The following is a 21,344-nucleotide window of genomic DNA, read 5'->3' on the forward strand; positions in this document are numbered from 1 at the left end:
AAAAATTAATTTCTCCAGTATTTGTGCCCTAATCTACTTATCTCTTGAGGCCAGCACTTCAGATTTAATATATAAATCTTCAACAGAGTAAATTTTATTTTTTTTCAACAGTAGATTTTAAAAAGAATTTTTAGTGGAAATTAATTTCTTTGATACTATCAGGTATCTAATATCTTGCCATATTGTAAGTTTCCTTATAAGTGTAGTTGAAAAATGAGAGAGGTTTTTTTCTTCTGCCAATTGAAGCCTTAATTTTGAAACATGTAGGGGTAATGGAATTTAGCATTGATCTAAATTATGAATTATAACAGTGTGTACTTGTCACATCAACCCTAACCTTTTAACTCTGACTTTCTGAGCATCTTTATTGAATTATTTGATATTTTTATACCAATTGCTCTTCCAGAATTATTTTTATAAATTTTCATTCCCACCAATAGTGAATGTGAATAAAGTGGAGTGATTCTCCACCTTAAATATATTCTGAGCAGGGTAGATCTTAGGTAGTAAATGCTACCTAAGTTCTCCAGCTACCCAAAAGCTTCATTTCCGTATATGGATTCAAATGCATACAGCATTGGATATGATGTCTTCAGTTGCAATATTCCAAGTTTGTTTCCTGATTTTTTGATTTATCAATTAGATAAAATAGTCCATGATTAATTGTACTGTGGAACGGTAAGGAACTCCTTTGTTACACGGTGTTTGTGGTTATTTCATTAGGTGAAAAGAGATGAAATTAGAGGTTAATCTAAAATTTGAGATTACCCTACGTTAAAATTAATGTAAACAAGGTGAGAGTATTGAATTATATTGATGTGAATATTATGTTTTTGTTTTTTTGATGCTTTTAGAGGCTTAGAGAATGTTAAACCTGAATGGGACTTTAGGATCTTTAGGAGGATCTTTATTTAATTCCTTTTCATTTTACAGCTGAGGAAACTGAGAGGTCCTTTCCTAGCAGGTTGTGGTTGTGTAACTATGTTCTGGATGCTTGGGTTTGGAATTGGGATTTAAACAGCATGTTATCTCAGTCCTTTCTTATAAATGTTTTATATGCAAAATCTTCTAGGACTTTGTTAATTTAAAAATGTCTATGCAGTTGTCTCTTGAATATGATTGCAGATATTTTATTCTGATCTTGAAAAAGTCTGATCAACACAGATGTATAGGTTATCAGTAGCCTTTTACTGTCTTAAACATCTCACCTTATGTATCGCTGTCATTTTGATGGCCTGGTTTTAGCAGTTTCCCATTTTTGAGGTTATTAATTTCCCAGGCAACTGGAGTAGTTAATATTTTCTTCCTTTTAGGTAAATTACACAATTTACAGGTCTTTATTTCCTGTTTAATAAATGCTAAGTAACTTAGGGCCTTTCCTTTGTTCTAGAGCTATTTTTAGGCTTAGAACTGAACGGAGTCCATATTTTCATTTATAGCTATGAAGAGATCCTAATTTTTGAGTTTTGATAACACAGCTTTTTTCCCACCAGAACCAAGGACTCAGAGCAATCATGGCAGTACTATTAATTTATTCGATTCAAAGTGAAAACAATAACTCTTTTCATTTTTTATATATAGAAATATAATTTTAGTAGTCTTTATTTAGAAATAATTTGGAATATGAGCACTCTCATGATCTAATGAATAGGTGAATTTTCCCTATTCCTGTCTGTTATTCTGTACAGTCCAGATATAATCAAATGTAAATTGCATGTTGTACGTTCTGAAAAGTAGTTACTTAAATGACATATGATAAATGGTATGCGTCTGAACTGGTTTATTTTATTTTATATTTCTATTCTCAGTGAGACTTACTGATTTGAAAATATTTTTTATTAACACTTTTTTAAGTGGCCCTACTCACCCCAGATTCATTCACACCTTTATTCCCCCTCGTGTCTAAAACACACACACACACTCACACAACAGAAAATCAGAAATGTGCAGGGACTCTGCTCTGATAGCACGATAGAATTCAATGTAGGAGATTATAGCTAACGAAAAAATGACGTTAGATCTCTGAGGAAGAGACATAGGTTTGTTTTTTGGCTTTTGTGTAACCCTCAAATCCAAAACAAATACCTGCATGGAAAGTGATGTAGAATGAGTGTTCTTGTCCTTTCTTGTGTAATTCTTGTTCCCTCCCAAGTTGAACAATGGCTGCAGTTTTTTCAACCTACTGTGCTAGTATTTCATGGCCATTTTTGATTCCAATAAAGTGGCTGAGTGAAAATGAAGAGTTTCCTCTTAGCTCTGAAAAACAGGTATTTTACTCAGATTTCTGACTCTGAAAAGATACCATCCTTGTCCCAGAATCTAAAGACATTTTAAGGGGAAAATCCTTTAGATACTTTACAAGTTGCATTTCACCTGTGTGATTATGTGGACAAATGACAAGGATCACCCTTCAATATTGTTTTCTTGAATCAGTGACTGGTTTTAAAACCCATCATGTTTAGTTTTTCTAGCTTTTGTCAGATGAACTACTTTGCTAGGTAGTTTATAAGTGAAGTTGACCAGATCCCTTTGGTCTTTGACTTGGAGGAGGTTAAATTCCCTGTCAGATGTGATGTCTACCATTAGGTGGAAAGTCTGTTTGTCCTTAGAAGGAATCCTGGAGAATGCATTTATATTAATGATTTTGTGCTGTCTTCTCTTACTGTGGTTAATAGTAATCATCTCTTTTCCTTCCCCTTTTCTGCTGTTTCTTTCCTTTTCTTGCCGTCTTCTGTACTTTTTGAATTATTAAATTGGCCTATATATTTTTTCCTTGCTTTCCTTTTTTTTTTTTTTTTTTTTTTTTTAATTTGTGATCTCCTGCCCCACTCTGTGTTCCCCACTTGCTTGGGTTCCATGTTGCTAGTTTTTATGTTCGCACGCTCATTATCACCCTTTTTTGTACTTCAAATCCCAGCAGCTGTCCAGCCAGGTCCCTGAGCACAGCCCTGTGGTTTATGGGACTGTGGAGAGCGCTCATCTTGCTGCCAGCACCCCTGTCACTGCAACTAGCGACCAGAAGCAAGGTTTGTGTATAACTGTTTTCTTCACTTTTTTTTTTAAATTAATTATATTGCCCTCAGCATTTAAGAGCAAGAGTGAAACATCTAAGGGTTATTTAGATACCTGCTTGTAAACAAAGCTTTGAAATGGAAAATCAAAGCGTTCTACCTCTAGGAAAGTAAAGTAGGGTTGATGAGTAAAATTTTTTCCTATATTTTATTAATGCCTCGCTGTTGATATATATTTATAGGTTAAAACTTAGTTGCCTGAAACTGGTTTTGTTTTGTTTTTTGGTGGGGAAGTGGAACAAGGTTGGGGAAATAAATCAAAGTATATATTGCTTTACAATAATAACATAGTTTTATTTATATATTTAACATGTTCCTGTGTATCTTGCTGTTTTTAAAAACATGAAATATTTCTTCTTACAAATTTGGCTTCTGTAGCCTCAGTTCTGTAGTACTGAGTTTATTCTGGCTCCATCATGCACTAGTATTTGGTCTTGATGAGTTACGATGCTGTGTATCTTACTCATACTGAGGTCTCTGCGCCTATTTACCTTGAACACGAAGTGTAAAATTTTTGTTGAAATAAATACACACATTGCCTTTTGGATTGTAAAAGAAAACTGTAAGGGAAAGCTCATGTCAGAAAATGGGATATCACAGTCTTTCTTTCTTATGTAGCTGGATGTAGGTTGACCTTAACCAAAATTGGGAAAAATTGGAAAAACACAGGGGAAAACGTGACTTGGAGCATGCTACTATAATGTTTCTGACTTCATTGTAAGAAATGAATAGAAAGCGTATGTGATTTCTAATTTTTTGACTTATTCATTCCTCCAAACCCCTTCATAGGTGGATGTTAGTAAATGTACTTTCTAAAAATTGTTCTTTTAAAAAGTACTTGGGAATTGGCACATAACCTAAGCAATGTTATTTAATATTATTGGGGTTTTTTTTTTTTTTATAAGTTTTCACACTTAGAAACTTATGTTTGATTTCAGTGTTTTCTAGAGCATACAAAGGTAATAGGATGTTTTTCCCTTTTAGTATTGAGGAACCTAGTAAACTTGAATAGAGATACATCCTATATTTTGTTTTATAAGATTGTTCCAAACCAAAAAATACGTAACAAACCCTAACTTGGCATACTTCTAAAAGTTGCTCTGTCAGATACTTCTTTGAGCAGTGTTCAGATGGGGGAGACGAACCATGAGACTATGGACTCTGAGAAACAAACTGAGGGTTCTAGAGGGGAGGGGGGTGGGGGGATGGGTTAGCCTGGTGGTGGGTATTAAAGAGGGCACGTTCTGCATGGAGCACTGGGTGTTATACGCAAACGATGAATCATGGAACACTACATCAAAAACTAATGATGTAATGTATGGTGATTAACATAATAAAAAAAAACTCCAAAAAAAAAGACTTACACATGCTTAGAGTTAAGTTTTTTAATACGAAAGCCATTTACCTTGAAGGAGTGCACTTGATAGGTATTGTAGAAGACGCTTTCTATTTTTTGAGTCAAAAATGAGAATGTTTTCAGAGTAGAGAAGAATTTTCAGGGTATTATCTTAAAAACTTTATTATTTAGTTTGCACAGTTGTAATCTTTTTGCTAGTTAGAACTATGCTAAACACACCATCCAAAGAGGCCTCACAGTGTATCTATCGTCTATGCAAACTTCAGCTGGGCCACTATATAAAGAATTCATAAGATGTCTTAATGATGATAGCTCTGCCCTGCTACAATTTTTAGATTATGAAACACCTTCATTTTGTCATATTTAGGCCTTGATTTCCATAAGGAAGAATGCAGAACCCTTGGTTTCCTCTCATTTTTTTTAAGATTAGTGGAAATTTGAATAATAAACATTCCAGATTGATGTTCGGTATAGATATGAGTGCATTGAAAATGTTTTAGGTTACCTTGATGGAAAGAAAAATCTGAATTTTAAGTATATTTGGTAGTGCTTATAAATAACTCTGGGAGACTACTGCCCTTTCCTTCTTAGTACCAATTATTTTCCAGAAAACTCAGTTAATTCTATTTCTAATTGTACCCATAGTTTGCCAACATACAGAATAGTTTTCAGAGTAATTTTTAAACCAAATGTATGTAATTCAAATAACATTAGAAAGGACTCAACAATTTTCAGAAAAAAATTTTTTACAGTTAAGAAATTTAAACATTTTCTTAACTCTAGATTCCTTTTGAAATTAAAGATATGAAAATGTACTGTTTTCAGAGATTGCTAGATTACCTTCAGAAATAATAGACTCTGCATTCTGTAGTCAGATTGGTTTTTCTCTCAATGGAAATGTCATTACTGTGGGTTTGCTTTGGGTAACAGAATCACGTTAGCCCCAAAGTCTTCTACCAGTTTGCTTCACCTAAATACTTCTTTTTCCGTACACCTTTATTTTTTTCCCCCTGAACTGAAAAAATGTGGGATTTTGAATCATTTTCAAGTTTCAACTGACCAGTTGTTAGACCTATCACTTAATCCATAAAACACTCAGTTTCCCCATCTGTAAAACAGGAACATACTAATTTCTACCCCAGCAGTGGTTGTAAGAATTAAAGGACACTGTGTATGTTTTGTGTTTGGCCCAGTCCTACCACATAAGAAGTACTTAATAAATGTTAGCTACCATTAATAAACTTCTGGTTTTCTCAGAGTTTGTGATATGAAAAGCTGAAATGGTTACATGAACACCAAATTGCCAGACAAATATGACATTTCCAATTAGTTGGTACTTTATAAAGATACAAAGACAGAGAGGGAAGACCTTCAGCTTCGTTTGTAGAGAGAAAGCCATTGAATGTTGAATGAATTAAAATCATCATTTGGCGTTGATGATGTCTAGACACAGCTTGATTGTTGTTTGCCATTGTTTGAGTAGGTACATTCAGCCCAGTGTGTGGAGGATATAGTATGGACAATGAAATGCAAATAAAAGTTACTTGTTCCTTAGTCTTAGCCTTAGTGCCTTCTGAAAGCACTTAGTATAGAGTAGATATTCAGTGAATGATATTCTGTTGTAATTCAATGATTTATAGCAATGTTGTTCAGTTGGGGCTCCCCTGGAATTTAGGACAGGACTATTCTCTGTCAAGTGAGATTGTCCCTCGAGTTGCAGGATGATTACCTTTCCTGGTCTCTGCCCATTAAATGATGGTATCACCTTCTCAGTTACATGAGACTCCTGGCAACCAAAAGGTACCCATCTAGGCAGTTGGTTCACTGCCATCTGAGAATAAAGGGAGCAGTTTTTTCCTTATAAATCTGGCATTCATTGTATAAACTATGGATAAGTAGAAAAAGAAAATACCTCTTGTCTCATTATCTAGAGCTATTATTAGTAAGCTTAATTCCAGACTTTCCCATATGCATATGTTAGTAGCATATATTTTTTTAAGTTACCAAATTAGGTTTATGTTCTACATACAGTTTTGTGCCCTGCTTTTTAAAAAACATATCTCTTATTATAAAAAAACTTTCCATATCATTACTCTTTTAAAAACCTATTTTAAATGTTTGCATAATATACCATTATATGGCCCACACTGTTATTTCTTTAATAAATCCTTCATGTTAGACATTTAGTCTATTTCTCTTATTTTGTTGGTATTATGCAGTTAATTTTATAGCCTTAAATCTTCCAGGCCTCTATCTTTGCTCCCTCTTGCATGATTATTATGGAATTCCCACAATTCCCTAAAGATGGACAAATGGTAGAAATATTTGTAATGCAGTATATTAGATTTCAAACTATCATGGCTTTGCAAAATAGTAAAAGTTCTTAGATAAAATCAGTGTTCTTTATTTAGATTTACTGTAGTATACTTTTCAGCTTTCTGTATTAAAACTTGAATGAATTAAAGGAGTTTTATTTCAGAATGAGGACCTCTCAAAATAAGGGTTTTTTTGTTTGTAATTTTCTTCATGTTAGATTTTTCTCAAGAGTATATAGAAATTTCAGTTCTAGGTCTGCTTTTGTTTGTTTTTGGTATCAGAAATTTTATTTTTCAAAATTAATAATAGAATTGACATACTTATTAGATTATTAATGTGAGAATTACTTTTTACTATTTACTGCTTCCAGGTTTCATTCAGTGTTTATAAAGGGTGTTACTCTGATGTGCTTTCACAGTGCTTTCATGTAATCTGGGTGACCTTTGTAGCAGTTACTCCAGTGAGTTGGAAATTATTTTCATGAGCAATATTTTAATAAATGTGTATTTATTATATATTTCTTACATATATATAATACATATAATAGATTTCTTTGAAATATTTTTGTTTTTTGCCCTGACAACATAGTCTGAGGGATTTGACAGTGAGAGCCTAATGATCCTATTTCTCCTGTACTGTAAATAGGTACTGTACTGGTCTCTACACCCATAAATTAAAATGAATTTTAAGGCCAGCAAAAGTAGTTAATGAATGATGAATGATAAATGATATTAAAGGATGAGTTATCCTTTAACAACTTAATGGTAATATTTACCATCTGTTTCTCTGATTAACAGAGCATATTTTCTATGATAAACTTAAGTACAATAATTTATTGTAAAGACTCATTTTCACTGATGCATAAAGATTTCTGGCAGAGAAAGTAAAGTCCCTTTCAGTTTAAACTGTCTTTTAGTAGTGCTTAAAATTGTTGTTATTTGATGAACATACTCATGAGTATCTTTTTCCAGTGGAGCCTGTTTATCATGCTACAGAAGCATCAGGCTGGAAACCAGTCAGTCTCCTTTGGCTTCATCCACCCTGGAATGAATCACATATCAGTTTACCTAGAATTTTAGAATATGGAAATTTTCATGAATTACAGTTTCTTACATGTTTCTGGTATACCTTTATTGTGATCATCAGTTTCTCTCTTGCTCTCATTCTTTTTCATCTGTACACAGATACACATTTTATATATTCTCAAGTATTTCAGATGTATATATTATGTTCTTTTTTTAATTGGACTTGATTAACTTTGGTTTCTCCTTGAATTTTTTTTTACAAGATAAATTTACATTTTTATATTTTCACATTTCTGGTTATATACATGCTGCCTCTTTTGAAAAATGAAAGTTAGCTTAATTTGTAAATGAATTTTTATATTCAGGGACTTGATTTCGATAATAAATTGCACTGATAATAAATGACACCATGATAGCTTCTCTTAAAACATAGTTTTTTATACAAGTAGTACACATTTTTTATAGAAATTCTCCTAAATGCAGAAATATATAAAATAAAAATACCAGTCTATAATAATTTAATCTGTACTTATTTGTTCTTGAGCTGTTCTGCCACTATAGTGTATCTTTGGTAGAAAAATCTTCTATAGGGAGCAAGATACAGTAGAAATGAAGGTCTTTACTTTAAAAAAATAAAAGCCCCATTCCCATTTCTGGATGGTTTAGCTTCAGTTTTGATGAACTTTTCTGTTGTATTCTTGATATAATTATATGGTTAATATTTGATTCCTTCTTTTACTCCAAAATAAACTTTATGTTTATTGGTGACCAAGTAACACTAGGTATAACGAGAAAATATGACAGGGTGTTTTGGAGTGGCAGAGTAAGTCTAATAATTTGGTCTGTTTTCTGTTGCCCATTATTTCAGGTAAGAGATTAAAAGAACTAGCCCAAAATAATACAATATAATCTTTGATCCAAGAATTATTCTTAAACTCTTTTGTTTTTTCTTCCCCAGAAGAGAAGCCAAAACCCGATCCAGTGTTAAAGTCTCCTTCCCCAGTCCTTAGGCTAGTCTTTAGTGGAGAGAAGAAAGAACAAGCAGGCCAGACATCAGAGACGACTGCAGTAGAATCCATGCCAGAGCTTCCTCTGCCTCCATCACCTACCACTGTTTCTCCACTTGCTCGAAGTACAATTGCTTCCCCCACTTCTGCTGCTCTAAGTAGCCAGCCAATATTCGCCACTGCTGTAGATGACAGGTGTGAACTCTCTTCCTCAAAAGAAGACACAATTCCTGTACCCAGCCCTGTATCTTGCACAGAGACATCAGATCCATCACCAACAGATGTAATTGATGATGATATATGCAAGAAATCTTGTAGTGTAGCACCTAATGATATTCCACTGATTTCTAGTACTAATCTAATTAATGAAATGAATGGAGTTAGTGAAACATTACCAGCCACAGAGAGCATTGTGGAAATAGTAAAACAGGAGGTGTTGCCATTGACTCTTGAATTGGAGATTCTGGAAAATGCCCCAGAAGAAATGAAAGTGGAGTGTGTCCCAGTTCCTATTACCCCTTCCACAGTTCCTTCCTTTTCACCATCTCCTCCAACTCCTCTAGCTCCTCCTCCTCCCACACCAGCCATTGTTCCTGCTGCTGCCACTAATGTTAGTACTGCTGGTGTTCCCACCGCAGTCCAGAGGGTCTTAGAAGAGGACGAGAGCATAAGAACTTGCCTTAGTGAAGATGCAAAAGAGATTCAGAACAAAATAGAGGTAGAAGCAGACGGGCAAACAGAAGAGATTGTGGATGCCCAGAACCTAAGTTCAAGAAAGAGCCCTGGCCCAGGTAAGCTATTGTGCCATTAATTATTTTATGCTTGCTGAACATGAAAAAGAAGCAGTGTTTGAGTTATTTTTTAATTGGCTACTTTCCTTGACTTCCAGAAACATCACATGAATGCTGACATTCGTAGTCTGATTTCTTCAATGGTGTGTTTATGTTTTAGTGCAGCCTGCAAAAGAGTTACTCCATTGTCTAAAAATGCAAATGAAATTTCAAATATACAAAATGCCTCCAAGGTATATGTCACTGTACATGTGTTTTTTGTTTTTATTTTCTATTTTTTTTTTTTTGCCTTGTTCATATGAATCAGTTCCTCAGTGGTTAATTTAGTAGCTTTGGGGCTGGAAACCAATTAAAACAAGCATATTAATCCTGTCTTCTCAAAATTTTAGAACCCAGTCAATCCTAAACATAAAGGAATTCATCTCTTCTTTAGTCTGGGATTTAGAAGAATAGCAATCACAATGTTGAAGTTTAAACTAGTTCTGAAAAATGAAAGTGCCCTCTCTGATTCACAGAGAAATTTAATGCTCTTCATTTTTTCCTTTAGAGGTTTCATTTTTTCCTGGAATACTAATTTTATCATTATTATTGTCAAAGTATTATATTCTTCCCAGTTCAAAATTATTTATTTAATGTAACATCACCTAGGATCTTAGGAATATTGGATTTTTATAATTTTTTCTGAAGATTTTATTTGAGAGAGAGAGCGCACGAGAGAGAGTGTGCATGAGCTGGGGGGAGGGGCAGAGGGAGAGGGAGAAGCAGACTCCCCCCAACATGGGGCTCGATCCCAGGACCCTGAGATTATGACCTGAGCTGAAGGCAGATGCTTAACCAACTGAGCCACCCAGGTGCTGTCCCTTTTTTTTAGAGAGGAAAAGGTGGGGGGAGGGAGTGCGAGTGAGCTGGGGTGTGTGGGGAAGTGACAGAGGGAGAGGTAGAGAGAGAATCTTAAGCAGGCTTCACGCCCAGCATAGAGCCCGACTCAGGGACTTGATCTCCTGACCCTGAGATCATGACCTGAGCAGAAATAAAGAGTCGGACGCTTAACCGACTGAGCCACCCAGGTGCCCCTGAATTTTTATAATTTTAATCAAAAATTATCTGAGGCTTATCAACTAGTCATTAGCCCATAAGAATATGGCCCATAAGAATAAGTCAGCGTAGCCCATCTGGTGCAGTAGTGCCCCATGCAGTATAATTTGCTCTCTGTATACCTCTCAAGTTAAATTATACAATTAGAAAATTGCATGCTTCCCCAGCAGTTGTTCTAGAAATGCACTGGGTGGGGAGGTTTTACTCATCAGCATCCTTGGTGTTTATTGTCTTTTTTCAGCTGTCTAATCCATAGGGAAGCTTAACAAATCAAGAACCTGATCCCTAGTTTTAATATCTAGCTTTCCTACATAGCTCAGTTCTTGAGGCAGTTTCCTCCTAAATTTCTTAGGGGGGTTGTCTGGTTCCTTGGAACAGTAGAACATCTAGTTCAACATAGTGCAACAGTGCAAGGTGGTGGGGACAGGGAGTAATTTATCATAAAGTTTGTAAATCATCTGCTTCCTCAAGAGACTGGCCTCCATCACATCGGAATTCACGGTGTCATTACTATTTTAGGAACCTTCTTTCTTGGTGGGGTGATGACCTGGGGCTTTTTGAAAAAACAGTTTGGACGTAGCTACAGGTGAAAGCCCCCCAAGGAACACTCCTTTGTTGGAGAACAGGAGTTTGTTTGACCCTTCATTGTCTCCCTTCACATACTCACCTGTGAGTTGTCATCCAACAGCTAGTGATGTGGTAGTTCCAAAATTAGGAGAAGCTATTGAAGACAAATGTTTAAAAAAACAAAAGACAGAAAGAAAAACAAAATAATCATAGGTAATACAAGTCATAGATACAAACCATACCTGAATCCTGAAATAAGTAAAGAATGAGCCCACACCAAACTCATACTTCCACTCATTCCTGACATTGATTTTTTAAGCAGTATGTCAGTTAGTGGCCTGATATTTGCAAGACAGTGCCCAGGGATAGATGGACAAACAGATTTTAGGGCAAGTAATTTTCATACCATGGTTCCTTTTTTTGAAATGCTAGTACTCTGGGAATTAGTAATATAAGTCCCTAGCAGCTTAGTGAAGGAATGTAGATACTTCAGCAGTAACCAGAGGATAGCTAGAAAAGAACCAACTCTCTTTTGCATGATTTAGGGGTGAGGGTAGAGGTCGTAATGTCAGGAAGTAAAGCGTCCTGGCACTTTTCTAGTTTTATGATTTTTTTAACCTATAAATGTATTATATATAATAAGAGAACTAGAAGTTCTGTGATAGCCCTTGATTTCTTACACTCACTCTTCAGAATTCAAAGTAAATGAACCTGAAGAACCCATGTAAATAGCATTTTTTAAATTATAAAGCTACCAAAAACATTCCTGGCCCTCTCATTTCTATACAAATGTTTTTCAGTGTTGTTGCCACAAAAGTTAACATTAAAAACTTAAATTATCATCACTCTTGAAGATATATCCATTTGAAGTTGTCCTGTTCTCAATGACTACAATCTTATTTGCATTTACTCATTTAGTACCTTGTTTACTTTGAGAGATTATTAAATCATAACAATTTGGTTTGGATATCAGTCTTTTATTGTTGACTTTTTTAAAAAAGATATTAATTTGAGAAAAAGCAAGAGCAGGGAGAGGAGCAGAGCGGGAGGGAGAGGGACAAGCAGAATCTGCACTGCGTGCAGAGCCCCATCAGGCTCCATCCCAGGACCCCGAGACCATGACCGTAGCCAAAACCAAGAGTCTGGCGTTCAACCAGACTGAGCCACCCAGGCACCCCTGTTGTTGACTTTTGAGACTAGGTCTCGCTGCGTCTGCCTGAGGATAAAGCACTTTAAAGCTCGCTTCAGAACACATTTGCTTTTGACAGGTGTGATGCATAAGAATACCTAGGAGTTGGTATAGAGATACTTGTTTAAAGCTGTAACATCAGACATTAGGCATATAGTCCCTTTTCTTCTGCTGGAAAACATTTTCTTGCAGCTATTCTAGATCATATTTCTGACTGGAACAAAATGCAGCAATTCTGGATGCTTAGGTGTTGAAGAGCAAGCCCTGTGAAATGAGAATTGTGTTTATGTTCAGTGTACTCTGAAAAGCCTCAGAGATTGGCCAGACTTTTACTTAGTTCATACGATCGGTTCAGGAATTAAATGTGCAGAAATCTGTATTGGATATTTCTTGAAGTCTTAGGGTTTTTATTACGGTTTTTGTGTACTTGTTGGGTAATAAAAGAGAGTTTCAGAACTTGTGGAAAAACATTCCCCACTCATCATCCAGCAGTTCATTTTTATATAATTCCCTGAATGTGTGTACTATGTAACGTGCATGCCGTGTGACATGAACTTTTCACTTTTGAAAATAATGAGTTTAGTTTTTTTATTATCTCTATTTGATTATAAAAGTATTATTTGAAATTCCTTTGGCAGAGGGACATTTCTAATCTTTCAACTCATTGTGTCTTCTGGCTCTTGCTCATAGTGCATTGTTTCTTCGTATATCTTATAAATTTGTTTTACGAATTCCTCTTCAGCAAAACTTTCCTGGATGTACACTGTGGGCAGGTCATCCCAAAGCAGGTTTGTGTTTGCTTTATTTACCACGTCTTGAGGAAAACATTAGCTAGACCTTAATCTGAGTTTAATGTCCTAAATCTCCTTTCATATTCCAAACAACTGTGAAGGCATTCCCTGTGGATACTATTTTTCAGGATGACAACAATCCCTTTCCACCTAGGTGAAACCAAGTGTCCTTCCTTGTCTTTACTCTGTGTTGGTTCACTGGTTTATTTTGTTCTCTTTTCTTGTTCTGGCTACCTTTTCACTGAGGCTGTCACTCTGTTTGGAGTCTCAGGGCTTTTTGTGAGAACCTCAATTCCAAGTCCTCACTTCGCTGGGATCCAAGATCTTTGTCTCCCATGTTGATATTAAAATGTAAGCTCCTTGCTTTTAGAGACTGGCATAGCATCCCACATCCCCGGTAGTGTAGTGACTACAGTAGTGGCAACAACTCACCTTGTTCATGTGGCTTCCAGGAGTTTCCCTTATATTCTTGGAAGCTCAGCTAAGGTTGAGGGATGGTTCCCAGATTCTGTAGGTTGCAAGATGAAAGATCTACTTCTCAAATGGAGGTACGTTTGTATGTTTTGGGAGTGTTAATAAAATACTGATCCATACAGCCAGTAACATTGCTGTTCTCTCTTTTGGTTTTGATTCACTTGAGTATAAAAGGAGCATAGTTTAGCTCAGGAAAATATGTTTTAATAATAATCCTTGATTTATTTTCACCTGTGAGAATATTCACAGTACCTTAAAAGAAATAAAACATAAGCATAAAAGCAGAGAAATAGGGCGCCTGGGTGGCTCAGTTGGTTAAGCGACTGCCTTCGGCTCAGGTCATGATCCTGGAGTCCCGGGATCGAGTCCCACATCGGGCTCCCTGCTCGGCAGGGAGTCTGCTTCTCCCTCTGACCCTCTCATGCTCTCTCTATCTCATTCTCTCTCTCAAATAAATAAATAAAATCTTTAAAAAAAAAAAAAAAAAAAAGCAGAGAAATAAAAGCCTTTCAGTTTGGGTAGACTAACCTGAGTCTCATGTGTAAAACCATGATCTGAAGGTCAGCAGCAGGAATTAGAAATCTGAAATTTATTCTTGCCTTTGCTTAACTTACACCTTCTAAGAAATATTTGAAACATCCCTGGAATATTTAGTTTCTGCGGCTAAAAACAGATCACCTGTGATTTGATGTCCCACAAGCCTAATCCCTCCCTTAATCTACACCCTTACAATTTAATTTCTCATGTTCCTCTAGAGAAAATATGTTTTTTTTTTTTTTAATTAAAGATTTTATTTATTCATTTGAGAGAGAGAAGAAAGAGAGCACGAGCGGTAGGGGGAGGGGCAGAAGGAGAGAGAGAAGCAGACTCCCCGCTGAGCAGGGAGCCCCATGCGGCGCTCCATCCCAGGACCCTGGGATCATGACCTGAGCTGAAGGCAGAAGCTTAACCAACTGAGCCACCCAGACGCCCCTAGAGAAAATATGTTCTGAAGCCTTATGTGCAGGACTTCTTACATGTTCCTGGTTCCATGTTAACTATGAAAAATCAATAGAGCAGTTTTTAAAAGAAGGGCTTTTGGCTTTTGGCTCCCTTTTTCAGAGGCTTGAGTTTGAGTGATCCTTAGGAATAAATAAATTAAAATGATTGACTTTCTTCACCTTATTTATAAAAATACTTGAAACAAAGCTGCCTAGAAAGTACATTTCTGCTGTGATTCCTACTTTCTTGTTTCTCTTCACGGTGAAATCTAAAGCATTCTCTGGGAAATACTGGGGTTGGGTCAAGTTCTTTTATTTATTCATTCATTCATTCATTCATTCATTTGGGAGAGAGCAAGCAAGAGTGTGAGCCGGTGGTGGGGGTCAGAGGGAGATGTGGACTCCCCACTGAGCGGGGTGCCCAACGCAGGGCTCCATCCTGGGACTCGAGGATCATGATCTGAGCTGAAGGCAGACATTTAACTGACTGAGCCACCCAGGTGCCCCTCAAGTTCTTTTTATTCTGCAGAATGAGCCCAGACACCTAATGGTGTAACGTACTAACAGATTGAAGTGCAACGCCTTCTGGCAAGCCCCTTGTACAATCCCTCATCTTCATATGATATACATTTTCCTACTATTTATAGTACATTTCTTTGCAACATGAGTCTCAAAAGTTTCATTCGTTGGATATTAATAAACTTAATCATACGTATCTCCATGAATAGACATGGATTCTTTGTTCAGAATTCAGCCCACTTTTCCCCAGACTTACTAATTTACTTTCAAAAGAAACCATTGTGCTTACCTCCTTCCAGACAGAGTAATCCAGACAGCTTTGGGGATTGCTATTCTCTGTCAGGCAAAAGAAAGCGCTCTCTCCAGGAAAACCTAGGCTTGCTAAAAGTGTTTTCTTCTTCCAGTGCTGATCTCCACCTTGCACACAGTAGTCTTGAGAACGGTTTCTAATACTTTTGACAAGAAAATTTTCCTTACAAGTGCAAAAAAGGGTCCCAAATACATTTTCTTCAATATATATCTTTTCTCTATTTACTGTTGCTGTATTAGTAGTACTTGCTAATTTTGTTGCAATCATAATAAAGTGTTACTTTTTAAATTTTTACAGAGCCTTTTCTCAGGCATTAATCTTATGATTTAAGCAATTATTCCTGGTATAGAATTGTTCCGATTTGGCTGATACAAAAAATAAGCCATGCAGTGGCAAATTGGGTTTCTCAGAGTCATAGGAAGAATTACAACTCGAGCCTGCCTTTACCTCACATTTCTGTTATTTTTTTTTTTTTTTTTTAAAGATTTTATTTATTTATTTGTCAGAGAGAGAGCACAAGCAGGAGGAATGGCAGGCAGAGGGAGAAGCAGGCTCCCTGCTGAGCAGGGATCCCGATACGGGACTCGATCCCAGGAACCTGGGATCATGACCTGAGCCGAAGGCAGCTGCTTAACCAGCTGAGCCACCCAGGCATCCCTCTTTTATTTTTTCTAACATGCTTTCCATATTGCTGTAAAGTTCTTTGAATATTTTTGGGATTTAGGGGCTGGTGACCCATGTTCAGAAGGAGATGTGGAAGCCCACCTGTTTCAACTATACAAATAGTTAATGAGGGCCTACTATGAGTCAGTCGTTCTGGGCACTCAAGGTTTCTAAGAATTGAAGAATCCAAAAGATCTCTGCCCTTGTAGTATGTTAGAAAGTTTTTTTTGTTTTGTTTTATTTTTTTAAGATTTTATTTTTAAGTAATCTCTACACCCAACGTGGGGCCAGAACCCACAATCCCAAGATCAAGAGTCGCATGCTACACCAACTGAGCCGGCCTGGTGCCCCGTATGTTAGAATGGTTTAAGTGATATAAAAATAACCACGTAGGGAAAGGAATGTTGGAAAGGCAGCAGGTTTTAGTGTTTAAATAACATAATCAGAGTTGTAGTCTTCAAGGAGTATGAGATTTAAGCAGAGGTGGAAGAGAATGATTATCTGAGCTATCCTCTTATGAAAATCTATGGTTTTCCTACCACCTTTTCCTTTTGAGAAACATAAGTTAGCTGTACCCCATCTTCTCTATTCCTAAATTCCAGTAGGCAGAGTACTACTGGATAATACCTGCCACTGTGAATGTAGATTTATCTACCAATTCATGCTCTCTGCCCAGTCATTCCTATATGACTTGCCTTTTATAAAATCCTATACTCAGCCCAACCCTCCTCACCCTCAGCAGATGACCTTGTGTCTTTGTGTAGACTATTGAGTGCAATAAGTATGCCTTTTTTAACCTTCTGCTGGAGCTACCAACCTGACCCCATCCAAACTTTCTTTTTTTTAAAAGAATTTATTTATTTGACAGACAGTGAGAGAGGGAACACAAGCAGGGAGAGTGGGAGAGGGAGAAGCAGGCTCTCTGCGGAGCAGGGAGCCCAATGCGGGGCTCAATCCCCCAGGACCCTGGGATCACGACCCGAGCTGAAGGCAGACACTTAACGACTTAGACACCCAGGCGCCCTTCCATCCAAACTTTCATTGGAGTCTCTTAGTTGTCCCTTACAGTCTCCTATATATTCACTGCCTTCCCATAGACTTCTTTGTCATTGTAAATCTGCTGAAGTTTATCTCATAGTGAAAACACACCCTCAATCCTACACATCCATTTAGCTGTCATTGAAACTCTCTTCCTTGTCTCATCCAGGCTTCCCAAGAATAGTCGATCATTTCTGCTACTTCTCTGTTCACTCTCAACTAACATCATCTGCTTTCTGCTCCCAGCATGCTATCTTATGGTCTTCACCAAATGTAACACTGCTCATTGCTCTCTCCTTTTTTTTTTTCTTTAGTAAGATTTATTGCATATAATTTCTTTGCAGTTAAATTCACTCCCTTTAGCATTCATTTTTGTGAATTTTTTTTTAAAGATTTTATTTATTTGACATAGAGACAGCGAGAGAGAGAACACAAGCAGGGGTAGTGGGAAAGGGAGAAGCAGGCCTCCCTCTGAGCAGGGAGCCTGATGCAGGGCTCGATCCCAGGACCCTGAGATCATGACCTGAGCCAAAGGCACTTAACCAACTGAGCCACCCAGGCGCCCCTCATTTCTGTGAAGTTTGACAGACACATAAAGTCATGTAATCACTACCAAAGTCAAAATATAGAACAGTTCCATCACCAAAGACAATTCCCTTATATTTGGGTCATCTTCTAATTCTGTTATCATTCAGCACATTCTTCATGGTTGATTTCATCTACCCTGGTGGTAGATGACTTCCAAATTTTTATCTCCATACTCAACTTCTCTTCTGAGTTTCTGTCTTCCATTTCCTGTTGCCTGTCAAATATCTCCATTTGGAAATCCCAGAGCCATCTCGGATTTAACATGTCCACTATAGAACTAATCACCTAGTTCCCTAAACCTGTTTTTTTTTTTTTTATGTTATGTTAATCACCATACATTACATCATTAGTTTTTGATGTAGTGTTCCATGATTCATTGTTTGTGTATAACACCCAGTGCTCCATGCAGAATGTGCCCTCTTTAATACCCATCACCAGGCTAACCCATTTCCCCCAACGCCCTCCCCTCTAGAACCCTCAGTTTGTTTTTCAGAGTCCATTGTCTCTCATGGTTCATCTCCCCCTCCGATTTCCCCCCCTTCATTCTTCCCCTCCTGCTATCTTCTTCTTTTTTTTTTTAAAGATTTTATTTATTTGACAGAGAGAAAGACAGCCAGAGACGGAACACAAGCAGGGGAGAGGGAGAGGGAGAAGCAGGCTTCCCGCCGAGCAGGGAGCCCGATGCGGGGCTCGATCCCAGGACCCTGGTACCATGACCCGAGCCGAAGGCAGACGCTTAACGACTGAGCCACCCAGGCACCCCTTCTTCTTTTTTTTTTTTAAACATATAATGTATTATTTGTTTCAGAGGTACAGATTCAACAGTCTTGCACAATTCACAGCGCTCACCATAGCACATCCCCAGTGTCTATCACCCAGTCACCCCATCCCTCCCACCCCCCACCACTCCAGCAACCCTCAGTTTGTTTCCTGAGATTAAGAATTCCTCATATCAGTGAGGTCATATGATACATGTCTTTCTCTGATTGACTTATTTCGCTCAGCATAACACCCTCCAGTTCCATCCATGTCGTTGCAAATGGCAAGATTTCATTCCTTTTGATGGCTGCATAATATTCCATTGTGTATATATACCACATCTTCTTTATCCATTCATCTGTCGATGGACATCTTGGCTCTTTCTACAGTTTGGCTATTGTGGACATCGCTGCTATAAACATCGGGGTGCACGTACCCCTTCGGAACCCTACATTTGTATCTTTGGGGTAAATACCCAGTAGTGCAGTTGCTGGATCGTATGGTAGCTCTATTTTCAACTTTTTGAAGAACCTCCATACTGTTTTCCAGAGTGGCTGCACCAGCTTGCATTCCCACCAACAGTGTAGGAGGGTTCCCCTTTCTCCCCATCCTTGCCAACATCTGTCGTTTCCTGACTTGTTAATTTTAGCCATTCTGACTGGTGTGAGGTGATATCTCATTGACCTAAACCTGTTCTTTATCTCAGTTAATGGCACTGGCTTTACATAAGCTAAAATCCTGAAGCCACTGTTGATGGACTTATTCCTTGAGTTACTCATCTTTTGTGTATAATCATTTAACAAGGTTCTCTGATTTTTACCTGATGTGGTTGTTGAATTTGTCCCTTCCTCTCCTTTTCCTGCTCTCACTGCCTTAGGACCTCTCATGTCCCTGGCATGTCCAGTTTTGCCCCCCTTCACGTTCATTCTCCACCAGGCAGTATCTCTTTAAAATATAGATCTGACTTTACCACTCCTTTTTCATATTTCTGCTTAAACCCTTTAGGATGTTGAGTGGTATTCGGGGGCATTCACCTTCAAAACAAACTCTACCCTTCTACTTTTTACTACAAGATCTTGTTATATTTAGTTATAGTAACAATCTTCTATATATATATATGCATAGGATCTGTATGTTACTTTTTGTGTATTTGGTTAATCTCAACACTGTTAGTAAAGTATTGTCAGTCAAGATCAAGACAATAGAGTCAGACACTCCTGCACCTTAGCCTTTCCCCTGTGTGTCTCTGTGACCATGGGCGAGTTTCTTAACCTCTGAGTTTGTTTTCTCATCCAGAATTTGAAGATGATAATTGTATTTGCTTCATAAAATTCTAATAAACATAAAATGTGATATATGTAAAGCACTTAGCACAGTGTCTGACACATGATAAGCACTCTGTAAATGTTAAATATTAATATTTCTATATTCAGCTAGTATTTGGGGACCAAATGTTCCCTTTGAACTATACTAATATTACACAGAATAAATGGATGTCGTTATCACTGTCCTTAGGAATTTATGTTCCGAAGAAGAGAAGCTCAACAAGATGATACCATCTCAAAAGTTCTTAATTAAATCTTGAGCATGAAATGGTAGAAAGTCCTTCACCGTAGTCCCTATGTGTGCATAAATTTGATTAGAGGCTTTTGTGCCCATTATATCATATCATTTAACCTTCACAATGGCCAGTCACCTCTCATGGTAACCTCTGCTGTCATTTGGAAGGGAGGAGGTATGCTTAGAACAGTGAATTTTACCAGGATAATCTGTATTATTGAAAAGCTTTAGGCATGCATTTAGGGAGAGGATACTAATAACATTAACTTCCTATTTAGGACAGGAATAGAAAATTAGGAAGAAAAGCAGAGAGAGAAAAAGGAATGGGAAAAAAATGAATAGAATAGCCCCAAATTGGAAACAACCTAAAAGTCCATCAACTGATGAATGTATAAACAAATTAGGATGTGTGTGCGTATATAATATGGAATATTATTCTGCCATGAAATGTACGGATACATGGATAAACCTTGAAAACATCAAGCTAAGTGAAAAAAGTCACAAAAGACCACATATTGTATGATTCTGTTTATGTGAAACGTCCAGAATAGGCAAATTCTTTGAGACACAAAGTAGAATCATAGTTGTCAGAGGTGAGGAGATGGGGAGGGAGTACTAATGGGTATAGGCTTTCTTTTGGGGATGATGAAAATGTCTGAAGTTAGATAGTGGTGATGGTCACACAACTCTGAATATGCTGTTGTGAGATAATAGAAAATATATATATTTATTTTAAAGAGTTTATTTATTTGAGAGACAGAGTGAGCAAGAGAGAGAGCGCACGAGCAGGGGCACAGAGAGAGGGAGAAGCAGACTCCTCTGCTGAGCAGGGAGCCTGACATGGAGCTCAATCCCAGGACCCTGGGATCATGACCTGAGCTGAAGGCAGACGCTTAACTGATGGAGCCACCCAGGCACTCCAATAGAAAATATATATTGCTCTCTGTCACTCCTTACTGGCACAGAGCTCCTAAAACCCGTGTAATTTACTAAGTGATAAGAACACTAGGAGCATCTCTTGTTCGAATGTTGGTCTTTTACCTCCATCGATGACACAGGGCTCCTAAAAGCCTTGTAAATTTCTAAGTGATAGCACTAAGATTGTCTTGATCTACTGAGGTGACTCTAGGTAGGCTCTTAGATGGCTCCTGGATGGCTCCTGGATGGAGGCTGGTAACCAGAAAGACCAAATCATTGGAAGTTTGGAATTTTCAGCCCCATCCCCCATCCTAGAGAGAAGAAAG

General features: G+C 37.4%; 1 protein-coding gene across 24 annotated transcripts in view; it reads left to right on the top strand.

Annotated features, from left to right (window-relative positions):
- The window catches only part of EIF4G3 (eukaryotic translation initiation factor 4 gamma 3), a 332,624-nt gene that overhangs the window by 210,413 nt on the left and 100,867 nt on the right, over window positions 1-21,344 (top strand). For 14 of the 24 annotated variants that reach the window (XM_036099078.2, XM_036099079.2, XM_036099088.2 and 11 more), the window contains 2 exons: window positions 2,867-3,026; window positions 8,728-9,567. In XM_036099078.2, coding sequence (XP_035954971.1) covers window positions 2,867-3,026; window positions 8,728-9,567 — 1,000 coding nt within the window. The remainder of the gene's footprint in view (window positions 1-2,866; window positions 3,027-8,727; window positions 9,568-21,344) is intronic. The other 10 variants (XM_078073724.1, XM_078073709.1, XM_078073714.1 and 7 more) reach the window with 2 other exon arrangements.

Source organism: Halichoerus grypus, chromosome 5 (assembly GCF_964656455.1).
Source record: "Halichoerus grypus chromosome 5, mHalGry1.hap1.1, whole genome shotgun sequence".
NCBI lineage: Eukaryota > Metazoa > Chordata > Mammalia > Carnivora > Phocidae > Halichoerus > Halichoerus grypus.